The sequence below is a fragment of the Planococcus citri genome, chromosome 5, assembly GCF_950023065.1.
Source record: "Planococcus citri chromosome 5, ihPlaCitr1.1, whole genome shotgun sequence".
Taxonomy (NCBI): domain Eukaryota; kingdom Metazoa; phylum Arthropoda; class Insecta; order Hemiptera; family Pseudococcidae; genus Planococcus; species Planococcus citri.
The window spans coordinates 40,353,946-40,370,238 of record NC_088681.1 but is presented as its reverse complement, the minus strand read 5'-3'; the positions used below and the strand labels follow the sequence as shown (position 1 = coordinate 40,370,238).

Genomic DNA, 16,293 nt, shown 5'->3' with positions numbered 1-16,293 from the left:
ACGTTAAGCTAGAACTCCAGCTAAACATCTTACGAATCTTCTCCCTTTGGGCTTCTTCCATTTTATTGAAATCACTCATGGCGAAGCTGATTTGAACGAACTACCGAAGTGTATAAAGAAACACTGAAATTTCGGGGCTGTATAGCTCTTCTATGTGTAAATCGATGTGAAATAAATGGCACGCGCGCAAATTACCATATGATAACGAAATCAGTGCACAAATATTCATCAAATTTCTTATACATGTTACGATTTGTATTGTATAATGGAGAAAAACGAGCTCTCTACGTTAATACAGACAAACTTCACGAATCAAACAATACGCACGAAGAGATTATACTCCAGAGAACGATACAGAGGAAAACTCAAGAAGCGTCGAATAAACGCGGGCACGGTACACACAAGCAAAACCGAACAATATTTTCTTCTTTCGGGAAAACAAAAATATTAATAGAGAAACAAAAAAATACTATAATAAAATTATATTACGAACGCATTGGAAGTGTAAACTACGCTCACAGTTTTTGATTCGAACAGCCCAGGGCTAACGCGAATAACTTTGAGACGTACTAACAGGTTACGGCAAGGTAGTCAGGCAAACAGGTAAAAACCCGGAGAGAGAGAGATTCGAGGGGGTAAGCAAACAGGTTGATTATCGTCATCGACTGGGCGCTGCACACACACACAGGTAAATCTTTGAGAAGGAGTGAGCGAGAGACAGAAAGAGAGGTAAAGCCGCGCGAAGACCGATTGACAAAGAGAAACTTAAGAAGTTATTTTAGCAGAAAAAAGACAGAGAAACCGAAGTGGTGGTGAAGTTGTGTCTGTACTCTGTAGTGTAGGTATAGGTATGTGTCGCGAGCTGTGCGGCCGACACGGACCGGAGACCGGGACCGGGATCGGTGTGGTGTATGTAACTGTGTATAAGACGCGAACGGAGAAGTATTTGGATTATTGAGCGTGAGCAATGGTGAAAGTGACCATATTCTTATTGACTATTATATTAACTAGGCGGTATTTAGAGTTCACAGTGGTAAAGATAGGATAGAGCATAGGTTCTGGCGAGAATACGATAGTTATTGGCGGCGCATGGCGCGGATGTTGTTATATCGATGAACAGGAAGAGAATAAATGCAGTCTCCATCTCCATTTCCAATGTTTATCGACGACGTCGATGTGATAATAAAAAATTATCGAGCTACCAGCAACAACTACCTAGCTTCTTCTCTCGGTTTCCATTTCTCAACTTTGCACAGATGTTTGTGAGAAGTTTTTTTTTTAAATGAAAAGTTTAACCAAATAGATATTATGTCGGAAACAGCATAATGTTTGCAGAAACAATTTAGACTAGGTTACTCGTAATTACCTTACTTCATGGCTATATACTCGTAATCGAACTTTCAACCGCGAAGTGTGACTTTTCCAAAGCAACGGAGAAGTTATCGTATGTTATACGATGATGATGATGTCCAAGTGTATTGAACTTTGGTTGTAATTAACGGCGTGTAAAAGGTTTACATAATGAGTGATTCAAATAGGTTACAGATGACTAGCAGGTTTTACAGTATTTTGAAATGTTTACCCATATTTCAATCATTGTTCTCTACACGTTGATCTATAAAATGTGACTAGTCTTAAGATGGAGTATCGTGTGTCTTCCCTTTTGTGGTTTTGAAATACATATAGTTGACCGATATTTGTGAAAGATAATGCAAACGATTTGTCCTATAGAATTATGTATCGTACGCGAGCCGAGAGATCTTCCGAATTGAATGTTTTATTGTGCATGGATGACAATCTGATCATATTGCAGATTGAGAGTATAGAGTAGTTCTAATCTATCATCTTCGATCACTGGTATTGCTCCAGTAGTGACTTTGATGAAGTGGTTTAGTTGGTTTATTCATGAAGCTATTGGACATATTTCAAGTGTGTGCTTTCGAGATGTGGTAAGTTGTGCACTTTGTGTCTGGTCCGGTATCAGCAGTGAAGTTCTCCCTCCTGATGTGGCGCCAATTTTCATTTCTGCAGATGGTCAACCCAAACGTCTTTCAACACAGCTAATTATCCCAAGTTTTCAATAATCAAAGTCTGAATCTGTACATCAGATTTTTGTTTTTTTTTGGGGGGGGGGTGAAGGGGGACGAGACGGCGAGTGTTTCCAAGTAGCTCAAAAAGATGCTCGGGTATTATTTCATTATGCATATGGTCAGGTACTTGATAATTTTTGGGTGTGATTTATCTGTATGGCAGAAATAGGCGTTTTCACTGCAAAAGAGGGAATTTTTTTTCAAAATTATTTATTTACGGAACTGATACAAAAATCAACAACCTAAAATTATCAGAGCTATTTACAACACTATTTAAAAATTATATTTAATTTACGGTAATTGCGTAGTGCACTTAGAGGCTGATAAGGTCCAATGTGTGGAGTCTGATCATCCTCCTGGTGACATCACTTTGGTCTAAAAGAATCACAGCCTCAAAATTTGGGTGTTTATGGAGCTGGTTCACGTATGCGTTTGCTTTTCGGTGAATAATTACATCTACTGGTTTGAGCCAGAGGTCACTTTGAAGTTGCTCATTTGAGACAAACCAAGGAGCCTTAGTTATGGCTCTCATGAACTTATTTTGGAAACGCTTGATGACAAGGCGATTTGACTTTTTTGTGACCCCCCAAATTTCACATCCATATGAGCACACAGGAAGATATTAGGTTTTGTAAATTAGCCTCTTGTTGGCTAAGCTCAATTTTGAATGGCTTCCAATTAACCATTGAAATTTTCGAAATTGTAGGTTCATATTGTACCTTGGGAGTAATAAGGTTATACATATTATATCTCAAAAAAGTGAAATTTTACAGGAGAGCTATTTTCTTTTTTTTTAAACTTGATTCATTATTGACACCTCATTTTAAAGATCTGGTATCCTACCTTCGTTTAGCATAAGAACACTTTGAAAAATAAAATCTTAAAGAGGAAATATTTCAATGGTTGGAAAATATTTTGAGTTATAACCTTTCATTAAAGTTGATGTGGAGGCGAAAGGAAGTGTCCAAAAAAATTTCATGTTATTAAAGTTGTAGAGAATTAAATTTCCAATCGATGTAATGTCGTTAGTTTTTTTCTAGAGTGCTTAGTTTTTGAGTTTTTCTCAAAAAACTAAAATTTCATTGTAGGTGTAAATTCATTTTTCTGAAAAGTGATCACTGATCAATTTGAAATTTTTTTTCCATTTGGTACAAACCAATAAAAAATGCACTTCATGTGACTATTTTTATCTGACAAACATTCAAAACAATCAAAACTGTTAACACTTTGTAAGTACAAAATTTGCTCAAAAAAGGTGGAGTTTTTTGAGATGTACCTACTAGAGCTGAAAACAGTTACGCTACCCGCTTACCAGTATCTGGTTAAAATACCGGCTAAACCCGCTAGTGGTTGTATCGGGTTGATTTGGATATAGATAGTAGCATATAGCGAGTACAACCCGAATGTTTTCGCACTTGTGACAATGATGATGTCATGCCGGTACATCAGCTACGCATTCAATGCGCTACTAGTTATATCCTGAACCGGTGTGACATTTTTTCAATTCGCTACCCGCTACTACCGAGTAGCGAGAATTTACGATACGGATACGATAGTTACCCACTGTCAGCGAGTACCGTTTTCAGCTCTAGTACCTCCCTTATAACTCCAAACAACTTGCAATGTTGTTGGGATTTTGAGTTGGGCCATTTGTGTTTTTTACCAGATATAGATAATGTACCCTACTCAAAGTGTTATTTTTGATTGAGAGGGGTGGTCAAAGGGTCATACAAACCCCAGAAATGTCAAAATAGATTTTTTTGAGATGTAACCTTATTACTCCTGAGCTGCAATATGGTCATGTTTCTATCTAACATGTTCTTGCCAATTCAGCTTACAATCTAGGTGTACACCCAAGTAGCGAGTGTGCTGTGCCACAGGGACTGGTTTGCTGTTGATGATAGTAGGAACATATCTGTGCTTGTGGAGCGCCAAATCTACCCATACTGATTTATTTTCATTCAGCTGGATCTTCCATTTTCTGGCTCATTCAACAATATTGTTTACAGCTGTTTGAAGACGACTTACAGCTTTCTCATAATGAGGGCATTTTAACGACAAAAAAAGATATTGCATGGGAAAAGAATCATTTCACGACAAAAAGAGTTTTTGAATGACAGTTAGCCTAATGAATTTGAACAACGATAGGTATATAAGATCTTGCCCTGAAAAAAATAAAGACTTTTTGACAATTTTTGAAAATTTTGACCAAAAAAACAAAAACTTTTTCTCAATTTTACCAACTAAGAAAAAAATACAACTTTTTCACAATTTATAGCAATTTCTGCAAGAAATTAAATTTTTTGGAAAGCAGAACTTTGTAGAAATTCAACTTGAAAAAGGAGTTTTTTTTTCAAAAAATGAAGGATTTCCCATTCGTAAAATTTATATGTATCCTATGTTTATTTTTACATTTTTTTTAAAAATTACAAAATGAGTTCTGAAAATTGAAGTGGCAAGAGTTTATGAACATTCAAAAACCAACGAAGCTTTTGATCGTGGTTTCTAGTCCATTTTTTCAAGACAAACAAAAAAATCTGCTATCTAATGTAATTATGGGCTACCTCTAAAATTGAAAACGCTACAGACAAAATAAATTTTCCAACCTTCAAGGCACTCCAGAATTTTGAAAATGTATTGCCTCTTGGTGTTTCAGTTTCAAAGATACTTAAGTCATTTTACAAAGTGACATTTTGATGAATTTTCTGATCAAATTATACAGCGTGTTGTGAAAATATGTTTGGGTCATTTAAATGACTTCCCTAACCCATTAGTGCTTGAGTGAACCAACAAGAAATGCCATCAAGATAAATTGCTTATCTTCAAACTTCGACTCAATATATTCAAATTTGAGGTGCCCTAAATTTTAAAAATTCCAAATTCTCACATTGTGTTTGCCTTTCGACTTTGAAAACGAATTCTAGCTCAAAAAATGGCGAAGCTTCTTCAATTTTGAGAATTTAGAATTTTCAAAGTTCTGAGTATCCCAAAATTTAATTTCGAGTAGTTTGCTCCTTCAATAAAAGATAGGCAATTTGTAATAGTCATTTGAACTATCCAAATATTTTTCTGTTTTGGTCAATTTTTCAAGAAAAATTAATTTCCAGTTTTGGGGAGCACATAACTCCATTAATTCACAAGATAGACAACTTTTTAGAATAATGTTTTTTGTTTGTCTACTTCTTTCTGAGTTACCTAATATATATCTATGGTTGAAACTTGAAGTACCTTCAACATTTCGTTCAGCACCCTGTATTTTTGAATTCTCTTGAAAAAAGGCACTAGAAATGAACAAAATCGTAGCAGAGATTGTTTGATGAACGTTTGTTGATTTTGTTGAAATATTGAAAACTTTCAAGCTCTATCCAGAAAAGAAAAGTTCTATGTAAATCAAGGACCAAAAATGTTTACACGTTCTATTTGCCACAATCTCAATATTTTATTAGCTTATTATAAACCGATCATCTTACGAGTATTTCTGCTGTTAACTGTGACGAACCTTAATATTTAATAAAAAACATTTTTTTTTTTTGGTGGGATAGGGTGCTCCAATATTTCTGATCATGCTGCATAGACAATTTTGAGAAATCCGTCATTGGAAACGTAAGATTTTTAGAAATAGAAAATCACGTTTTAATTGCAAAGAAAAATCTTCAACTTTTAAAAATCTAACACTATTTTTGCTCAGACATTGTGTGCCTTTTTTTCATTTTGCCATTCATAATCATGCTTTTAGCCAATAGGAAAAAATTTATGGATGAGAATTGGAGAACAGAGGAGAGAGAGGGGTGATGTTGAATTCGTGCATGCTGATTGAAATTTTGAGTTGAGTTGAGTAGGTAGCTAAAAAAAGTTTAGTGGAGTGAAAACTCAATAAATCAATAGATGACCATTTATTTAGAGACTGGTAATTGGAATGGTGGAGAAATGCGAAGGGAGGAAGGAGGAGGAATAATTTTGGCTACCTACCTAACGAAATTTGTTCAAAATTTCAGAAAGAGTTGAGCAAAAAAATCGCTTGGAAAATTGTTTTTTTGATAAACATGTTTGAAAATTCATTTTCATCCTCTATCAAACTTTTTTCTCGTGAGGTTGATTCAAGTCACTCGAATTACACAGGCGTCTTCTACAATAATTCTAATGATTTAATATGGTCGCCGCGCCGGTCGGACTTTTGCTGAAGAGTCTAGAGTGAGGAGAGAAGGTAAAAAAGAAGGAACTGGCAGGATTAGAAAGTCTGTGAATGCTGTCTCGTGAAACAAAGTGGGTCCAGGCTGAAGTATGGTAAAAATAGGAGTGGCGCTCCTGGGTAGTTTTATTTTCACTATCGTTTGTTGTTTTATCATCGAAATCCATTATAAATAATGAGTCCGATTTATTCTATACAGGAATTTGGTTTAGGTACAATGCTTGTACTACCTGACTAATAACTTATCATATCGAAAAGTGCATCATATTCGTCTAGATTTTTTGTCAACATTTATATGGTTGTTTGTTTTAAGTACCTAGCTAAGTAGGTACTTGGATATTTAGAAAGATAATGGTGGGAATTTAATTTAATGGAATGGGTATGATGCTCAGCAGAACATAATGTTGGTAGCTGGTTATTCATATAGTCAACCTATGTACTTTTTGTTGAAAATTTCATTAAAAATTTGATTTTTGATTTTTTTTTTGACTTGATATTTACTACACGACCAATACGAGGTAGGTGAACTCAATTGAACAAACTGATCAATTTTCGTTCGAAAAAAAAGATTTTTAATATCTACCTACTCATCAGTATATTTTGTACGTATGGTAAAGTAATAATGAATTATACATAAATCGTTTTTCTGTGGTATTTAAACTTGATAGCTTCCTTGCTGTGCCACAGCACACTACAAATATGCAAACATTCATAAAATATTTTAAATATTATTGCAGTTCTTCCCGTCATTCTGTGGATACAGTGAGAAAATTACGATAATGTCATGCCATATCTAATCTTCCACGAGCAAATGCATATAGATAGGTTAGGTAGGAGTAACCTATACCCGAGCTAAACAATTTTTTCCTCGTCGAGAATGTGTGCAAACCACGCGACGAAAAAAAAATCATTGTAAAGTGTAGTATTCGATACAAATTTAAATACTTAATAATTAAATTTTACTGGCTTCGATCCAGATTTTAAAAGAAAATAAAGATTCCAGTTATATTAACGATCACGCACAGTTTTTCGAACCAAAGGTAAACTTTTTTCAGAAAGAAATTTTATAAATCGAATTCCAAGAGTTGGCACGACAAATAACGAATTAGTTTATAGAGCCCAGTAGTTATTATGAAACAGGATAAAAGTGAAACTGGTTGTAAACGGGTTATAACCTAACATGAATAACTTCCTGTCCTCATATCCATATATCCACATGTTTCCCCCTAAGCCCGCCTTACTTTCCAAAGTCATAATATAACCAGTTACGAATTACGTACGAATGGAATTATAATAATCGCGCTAGTATGATCCGTCCTTCGTATTTGATAATGTAATTACACCGCTTGCGAACGTCGGTCATTTTAATTTTTATGTAGATGTTTATTGTTATTTGTGGGGGGTTATTATGGGGGTAGTTTTGATCGTAAAAGGGGCGATGAATTTATTAGAAATAAAATAAACAATAGGTTTATAATTTTTTTCATCTATGCTTCAGGTTCATGATGGCAGTTTTAATGCACTTTAAGAAGAGAGTGCTGAAATGCTGATGTTTTGGCTGTTCGGAAACTAGCAAAGTCGATTGCATCTTATTCAAGATGATTGCCAAGAGTAGAAAATTAATGAACAGTTTTTGAGAGGATCCATCCTATGGTAAGTGTGATTTTGGTGCATTTATGAATGAAAAAGTAAAACTCGAGCTTTGAAGAAGCCAAATATAATCATCTAGGTACGTACTGATTGCAAGCTGGTTTTTGCTTTTTGCTTATTGGTTGCTTTAAAAATTGTTTTCTTCGAACATTTGAAGTAACTATATACCAATTTTAGGTTTTCGACATCCTGCACAAGGCTAGTTAATATACGTAAATTCTCATAAGAGAAAAGTTGAAGTTTCAAATTCTTGGCATCTTCGGTGTTTGAGCTTCGATGGTGTCGAATAAGTTGCCTATGTCGTAAATTGCCGGCAAAACTCCACACCATTTTTGGTGTCGTTTGACGCGTTTTCTCACCAAATCTGACCAAAGAAATGATTCGCAGTTATGGGGAATTGCTTTCATAAAATCCAGCTCCTTATTCATTGGAGTTAGCTGAAGATTAACAAAAATATTTTGTGAAACACCTCCCAATAATTTTTATGATCAAAAATGTTCCAAATTGCGACGTTTACAGGGACGACTCCAACGTAGCGGAGACGTAATCTTTTTTTTTTTTTTTTATCACACGTATAAAAACATTTAATAATGTTGACGAGATCGGCAGTTTTTCTTCTTCGTAATGAAGATGTTTATATTGTATATTAATGCAGTCGAGTTTTTTATGCCCCAAGTATTTCGCAATAACACAATCTCTATTCTCTGTTATAACACAGATGTCGGTAGGTAACTTGTATTTCTATCGCAAAATACCTCTGTTCGTATTAATTTCTACACAGGATTACTTGTAATGGAATAAACATGTTTGCGGATTAAGGCATCAGTGTAATAGTGTCATAAGGTGACAGTTTGGTTATGCGAGGTGCTTTTTTTGTTGTAAATGTACCTACCTTGGCAATGAAATAGGAAGTGAGATAGGCTGTGAGATTTATTGGATAGGTTTTGTTTTCTCACTTCTGAGGTAGCCTATCACAAAGAAAAATATGTTTCCAAGGAGAGAAATGCGTCGTTTCTTAAGGAAAAAATAAATAATGATCGAGTTTCCAAAGATGAAAGTTGCTCGTACGTGTTATGACATGACTGGAGGTTTAGACATTTTCTAATAATAAGAGCTGCAGGGTTTGTATTTGGTGCATGTGGGAAGAGATTTAGAGCGTAAAAATCTGCATCTTCCATCAATTTTTATGGATTTAGATGCCCAATCCATTATTTATTATTTTTTAAAGATGTATCTCTATCTACTATAGATTAGGTATATGACCTCATGATCACAATTTGCAGAAATTTGGAAATTGTACTTACTCAGTCATCATTTTTTCATCGAGATATTTCAAGACAGTTTTTGCATTCTAGTACACTATTTGATCACTTCACTAACAATTACCCAAACCCACACCACAATGCGTACTTTCGAACTTGAAAACTACCACTGTAGCTATGATATACGACAATGTTAAGGCGAAAATTTACCAGCCTCATTAAGGTCAATTTTTTTAATGATATATGCAGATATATACCGCTTTCGTAGTAAATTTGATGATATATAGAGGTAAAAATCAGATATAATGACCAAAATGACCTTTAATGGTACCTACGAAAATATCCAAACATAAACGATGTATCATATCGTATACAGTGTACCTTATTAGCCTACCTCAACGATGAGAAAAATCAGATTACCTAAGCTACAATCAACAAATTAACAGATAGTCTACAATGAGTACCTAATAACCAGGAAATGATCAATTAACAAATTTATTTACAACTGATACAATAGTTCGTACAATTTTTACATCGGTTACTAGTAATTCATTATCATCGGAGCTTCCCATCGCTACTTCAGTGTCACTTTGGAAGTTCAATCGAACTGTGGATCTGGCAGAAGCGTGAACTTCCCGTACTCCTGTTTCCATAATCCGTCCTATATTATTTTCATTGACTCCGGAGCCTGGCATGATGATTATCCTACCCTGAGATAACTCCACCAGTTGCCTGATTAGGTCTAGACCATCTTCAGCACGTGGTTTTTGACCACTCGTCAAGACTCGACTGAAACCCAGGTTAATTAGAACGTCTAAACTGCTTGTAGGGTCTCGTAGTACGTCGAAAGCTCTATGGAAAGTAGCTGGTAAAGGACGAGTGATGTTTAGGATGTCTTGACACGATTGTTCGTCTATGGTACCGTCTTCTTTGAGGATGCCAAAGACGACTCCGTCAGCTCCGGCGTTCTTTAATTCGATGGCATCTTGTTTCAAAATGTCTAGTTCATCTTTGGTGTACACGAAATTGCCTCGTCGTGGTCGTAGCATTACAAATATGGGTATGTGGACTAGTTGTTTGACTATTTTCAAAAAACCCACGCTGGGAGTTAGGCCTCCTTCGCTGAGAGCTGTACATAGTTCGATACGTGAAGCTCCGGATGCTGCAGCGTTTATGGCTGATTGGATGTTATCGATGCAGACTTCCATTGGTTAGTGCTATAAGTGTGCTGTGAAGTGTTATCAATTAGGTACGTGTAATTGAATGGTACTTGACAGTACTTACAGAGCTGGGTTGTTGATAACGTGCTATCGTTACGCTGAATTACTTGATAAAGGGTTTGGAAGCTCAGTTTTTAAACGAATTGAATTTATAAATAGTGTTATAGGTACCTAATTTACATCGAATAACGCAACAAGTGAGAACAATTCCACGTCACTGCAGTAAATAAACTAATATTTGCTGGTGGTATCCCCTCCTAAACATCTTCACCTTTCTCTCCCCCTCCTCCCTTTTAGAGGAGACGTAATTTTGATTGTGACGCACTTTTTTAACTGCAGGTTCGCAGTTTGTCTTTTTCCATGGGATAGAGGTATTTTCAATTTTCATTGAAATAAATCAGTTGAGCCCTTACTACCCTTGTTCAGTTCAGTGAACTGTTTTTTGTAAGTGGTTATTGAAAATGTACTTACGTCAGCCATAAAATTCCCAACTGACTCAACTGTAAATTCTTAACATAGGAGTGGGCTGGACGAGAAAATAAAGAGCATCATGAAAATAGGTACACCACCTATAGACCAAGTTTTCAAGGTGTGCAATTAATATTTCCAATAAATTTTTGAAAATTTTTCTTATTCTGATGAAGAAGATGTAAATTTGATCAAATTGATGCAAAACGCTGAAATTAGGTTTTCGGTTCATTTTGATTTTGACCTCCCAATTTGATTTGTAATAGGCTCGAACTGTTCCGGAATTTCGAGTGAACTTTTGAATTTTCTATTAAAGAAAAATCAAACAATCTGGACCTACCTCAAATTATAGATATATTTTTTGAAAATTATGAAAAATTGATCAAATGTTATCAACATTGAATTAAATTGAAAAATTACACGATGAAGTAAAATAAAAAAGTAAAATTGGTATAAAAGTGACCGAAAATCGTATAAAATCGATGAAATCTCCATGAAATTGAGCAAAAATTGGCAAAATCCGAATAAAACATTGTTAAAACATGCTAAGTAGGTATGTAAAATCTCTCAAAAAATGTAAACTTAAAACTCTTAAAAATAGATAAGATATCCAGAAATTTAGGCAAAAATTACGAAATCACTTTATAATTTTATAGTTTTCCATCAAACTAACGTTGTTATTCATAAAATGTTCCAAATATGCAACTTGGTTCAAACTTCATTAAATTATTATTAGTATTTTTTTTTTTTTCAAATTTTGATAATTATGAATTTACTTATCAAATTGAAATTCCGGATGAGTAGGAAAATTCTAGAAAATTTCCTGTGGTGATGATAAATTCGAAAATTTTATCAGTCAAATTTTTTTGAACTTTCTCAACTTTTGATGTTTTTCTAAAATTAGGGCTATTAGCTAGCTATGTAAAGTGGGAATGACAATTTTTTATTCATTAATCTTAAAATTAAATTTCTTTTGTTTCAAAAATGTTGTGAAAATTTTCCTAAAAATCGCATAAAACGTAATAAAATGACGAAATCTTGTTTTTGAAATAAAATATGGGGAGGGGGGCACAATAACATGCCAATTTCTATATGTATCCTAATCAGCACATAGGACACACAGGTAAATGAAGTACAACTCGAGCAAAATTTTTTTTTTTTCATTTTATTATCAACGATCAACAATACAAGTGTAATTTTTAAAAATCAATGGAAATGTATATAGTAGGTACTTAATTAGTTGTAATTAAAATAGCGATAACGCGAAGCAAAATCATGATGAAAAGATCTTATTCGCGTGTATTGTTCAATACATAGATTACAATACAAATGAGTCAATTAATATTTATTTTTTTCGAAAAATGACATAAAAACACGACATGATGCAGTCAATAGGACGGATTTTCGCTTCAAAGTCGTCGTTATGGCATTTTTTATTTAATTCCGATTTTTAAAAGCATGTTTCTGTACATGCATGTTATAAAAATTAGGTAATTAGGTAGCTAGGTAAGGTACACGGTACATATTTATACATTCCGTAATAATTTTGGATTCATTATTCGTTTATAAATTCTCACAACTACTCATAACTCAAAACAAAACGAACAATATGCAATGACTAGATATTTTTCTTAGGTGTACATCGCTCAATATGATTGTTTCTACGATGCAAAAAATAATAAAGGGGAAAAACAAAACAAAAAAAACTACATTCTACAATACAATGGTCCAAAATTAAACAAGTTCGATTCGTTCTACGCAAGAGAAACATGCGTGCGCGCGCATATTCAAATAGAAAAATATATTACAAAGTAAAAAAAAACAAAACGAAAAAAACTCTATAAATCTACACTCATGCTGAATTTTCAAGGAAAAAAAATATTTTTGCGTTAGAAATACGGTAATGAGCGTTTTAATAAGAATCAAACGTCGCACCACGTTATTTAAAAGTACTATCTAAATCTAAACTTGTACAATATTTGTATAAACAGCCATCAGTCAGAATTATTCCAATAGAAACTATCAGAAAAATACGCTTATAGTGTAAATAATACGTAAACTTCGTTTTTGCTTGGATACTCTACAATACAGAATCGATACAATATTACACGCCGAAAGAGTAATATAAAATAATATAATACAATATAGATCAAAGGTGACAGTCCAAGTTAAACTTTACTTCCAGATGGTAAATCGATTATTTGACTGTCTAAACTGTATCCTGTAATGCTGTCCGGACTCTGGAGGGAAGCTACGTATAAAGGGTTGATCGGAGGTGCTCCGCTGAATTGGGTACTTTCGTATAAATTGTTGCTCTGTAAGATCATACCAGAATCACCAGATTAGTCAGAATATCATAGTGATAGGTAAATTGCATTTTTTTAAAAAATTGTTACTCACTTGGTAGATATAATCAGAATCGGTTTTCACGGATGAAAATGACTGCTGATGAGGTAATGACACGTTATCATCTTCTATGACTTCATCTGTTTGATATTTATAAGAGAAGTTGATGTTCGGTTGAGATACTCTAGATAAAAATGAAAAATGACGTTTTAAAATCAGCGTTTCTAACACAAAAACAACAGTGTAGAAAAATTATAAAAACATTTTCAACGTGACTCACTCGAAAACATCGCTGAGAAAGGTGTAATAAACCAGCGGAGTAAAAAAAGTGAAATAGACGCAGGTTGTGATATCTACAACACATAATCCTTCTTTCACATTAACCAGTAATAGAGCACCTCCAAACGAACAGCTTAAATTCAGTGTCAGCAGTATCGCAACGTACACGTAAAAAGATCTTTTTGCTGTGTAAAACAAAAAATAAGTACAAAATTGAAATTAATTCCTCATTACACAGTTGCCACAGCTCGACAATCCGAACAACTACTTACCAGGTAAAGCCAACTTATCTCTTAATGGAGTCCAAGGTAGCAACAATATAAACACGTACAACTGTAACGAAAATTAATAACCTTGTTAGAGTTAGCAGAAAATGAGCATTCTTAGTAATTCGCTACTATAATGGTCTGGTATACGTACCATGGTAAATATAATAGAGCTCACGAACCAGAACAATACGCCACCGTGTCCAAATAACAGTAAACCACGAGACGACACATGGAAAATTTCATCATGCGCTAATACCTCGAGTGAACCCTGACAAACCGAATACGCAAACGATACGAAAGATGTGACTAGTAATACGCGACGAATACTCGTTGCACTGTCTAAGTGACCTGTATCAAGATAAATATGGACTTTAATCGATAAATATTCGATCAATGGTTATCTGTATCACGCCATCCAGCGAATATCTTACCGAAAGCTAGACCGAATATTATTACGCTGATTTCGGTCGACAGTAGGAAAAATCTGACGATAACCCATAATATTACATCTGTGTATCCTCCGAATGTTGTCGTAGAATTAACCACCATGGAAACCAGACATCTCGAAATGCTAATTATAACATTTACAACAACCTAACAAGGGCAAAGAGTAATAAATACGATGAATATTCGTACAATGGGTAGGTTTGAATTTCGAGCATTCCTATACTTACTAAACAGTAAAACGCGAAGTAAATCGGGCTATTTGTAGCCCTTAGCTTGAGACGTGCTCTGTTGAATCTGATGAGTAGGAACAAAAGGAAAATGAGATTTGGAAACAAAATGATCGCATCCCATAAACGTATCCTGCAAACAAATCGCGACACATTAAAATCACATATTTCAGATACGACGATCATCTTGCAACTAGAGCTGAATTTCGCATCATTAATTAAGACCAGTTTGAAAACGTGTAAACGTTCGCAGTTATTCAAAATGCACGAACATGTTCGTATATTCGTACTCAGAATACACAAAATTAACATAATTTCTTCCTCTGTTGCAGGTACAGACTACAGAGGAACAAACACGTACTTAGTATTTGGTATTTCATGGTATAAGATCAGTTTGCAAATGTGATCTTCAACGCTGGTATCAGAAGGAGCTACAGTTGTTGTAGAAGACGATGTAATCGGATTTTCTGTTGAAGACATGATTATTTACATGATTACAACTGCAATAATGAATCCATCTGAAAAAACACCTAGGTAAAAATTAGTCTGTAAATTACTTGTATATTACACTATTTGATAGATGAAAACTACTTATACGAACCGATTCAACAGAGATTATGATGAACGATGCGCATTGAGAAATGTGAAAGTTTAATAACGCGAAAACATCGTACTTTTAAGCTATCATTAATTACTCGAATCGAACATATGGATTCAGATGAATGTAACTTCGAGTTGCAGTTACTCCTTGGCTGCGATTTTATGTGGAAAAGATACTACGGGGAATAGTTATTTCGGAGAATGAACGCGATTAATTAATTGATAAACTCGATGAAATTAATTACGTTTTGGATAAGAAAAAGAAAGAATAAGAAAACACCAAAAGTGTTAGCAAAAACAAAAACAAAGTAGCAAAATTTGATTTTTAGACTTCCAGCTTCGGATTCACACAAAAGAAAGCAAACCAGTGTAGCCGGATATTGAACGACAAAAGTTCCATAGTTTCATAATCAGTCCCTAAAATCAAAATCTAAATAACTCCAAAAAGTTCCGAAATTATTTTATGAAATCGTATTTTTTGAGGGGGAATTTATTCTTAGGGAGCCTTACTGGCTGTCTACGTCAGTACAAGGGGGGGGTTGTCTCAAAACCTTACTCGTTTTTTAAGTGTAACCGCACTTTGAATGCTTGGCCGCTTGGGTGGTATTGGTATTGGTATGGTTTCGAAATTCGAAATTCGGTCACCTCATCACCTGTGTTCTGTGTCTGTGTATTAGTACATAGATAGGCTCATAGGCTGACTCATTGAAATTTGAATCATTACGTTTTAATTAAATTAATAGAAACATTTGGATAAAGAATTTGTATAATTTCAGATTTCTGAAAATGAAAAACAATAAAAGTTTTGTCTTTGTCAGCTAATTGGTACCTAAACTTATTTATTAGTTTGAACTTACCTACTTCAAAATAAAGCACCAATTGACCAATATACTAAAATTAGTAACTAAAGGTCTTGGTCAACTTTAAATTTGAAAATAAAAAGTAACTAGGTAACATCTGGAGAAAAATCATTTTTCTTTCATTCTCTTTTCTCAAAATAATTAAAACAATTTATACAAAACTTTTAAAAATATAGAAAAAAATGTCATAATTTGATATACCTGGGTAATTCTCAGAAAAAGGTAAAATTCGTGTACATGGCAAATTTCTCAACGGTTTTAGCATGAATTTTTTTTTTTTTTTTGGTCCATTCAAGAATGACCCCGCACACATTTCACACATGGTATTGAGGTTTTTAGACCCTCCTTTCATTGGTGTACATTTGATTTTATACCCCAAATGTCCT

The 16,293-nt window shown here is 34.2% G+C and overlaps 3 protein-coding genes and 1 long non-coding RNA gene across 5 annotated transcripts in view; 1 reads left to right on the top strand and 3 right to left on the bottom strand.

Annotated features, from left to right (window-relative positions):
• Positions 1-9,357, bottom strand: part of snu (snustorr) — a 128,051-nt gene extending 118,694 nt beyond the window's left edge. Inside the window, exon 1 of one of the 2 annotated variants that reach the window (XM_065369602.1) lies at positions 9,234-9,357. In XM_065369602.1, coding sequence (XP_065225674.1) covers positions 9,234-9,244 — 11 coding nt within the window. In that variant the 5' untranslated portion in view covers positions 9,245-9,357. Of the gene's footprint in view, positions 1-2; positions 582-9,233 lie in introns of those variants that run through there. The other variant, XM_065369599.1, reaches the window with a different exon arrangement.
• LOC135849262 (uncharacterized) overlaps positions 1-15,332 on the top strand; it is an 86,451-nt gene extending 71,119 nt beyond the window's left edge. The window contains exons 3-4 of the long non-coding RNA XR_010559509.1: positions 7,778-7,932; positions 14,780-15,332. This is a non-coding gene — a long non-coding RNA (uncharacterized LOC135849262). The remainder of the gene's footprint in view (positions 1-7,777; positions 7,933-14,779) is intronic.
• LOC135849261 (copper homeostasis protein cutC homolog) lies at positions 9,671-10,671 on the bottom strand. Its single transcript, XM_065369615.1, has one exon. The coding sequence runs from the start codon at positions 10,397-10,399 to the stop codon at positions 9,674-9,676; it is 726 nt and encodes a 241-aa protein (XP_065225687.1). The 5' UTR covers positions 10,400-10,671; the 3' UTR covers positions 9,671-9,673.
• On the bottom strand, positions 12,024-14,948 carry LOC135849259 (transmembrane protein adipocyte-associated 1 homolog). Its single transcript, XM_065369613.1, has 8 exons — positions 14,809-14,948; positions 14,448-14,580; positions 14,205-14,367; positions 13,925-14,121; positions 13,777-13,837; positions 13,506-13,689; positions 13,280-13,409; positions 12,024-13,194 (listed from the first exon to the last, which is right to left on the bottom strand). Exons 1-8 carry the CDS (start codon positions 14,925-14,927, stop codon positions 13,048-13,050), a joined length of 1,134 nt encoding a protein of 377 aa, XP_065225685.1. The 5' UTR covers positions 14,928-14,948; the 3' UTR covers positions 12,024-13,047.
• Positions 15,333-16,293: the final 961 nt, after the last annotated feature.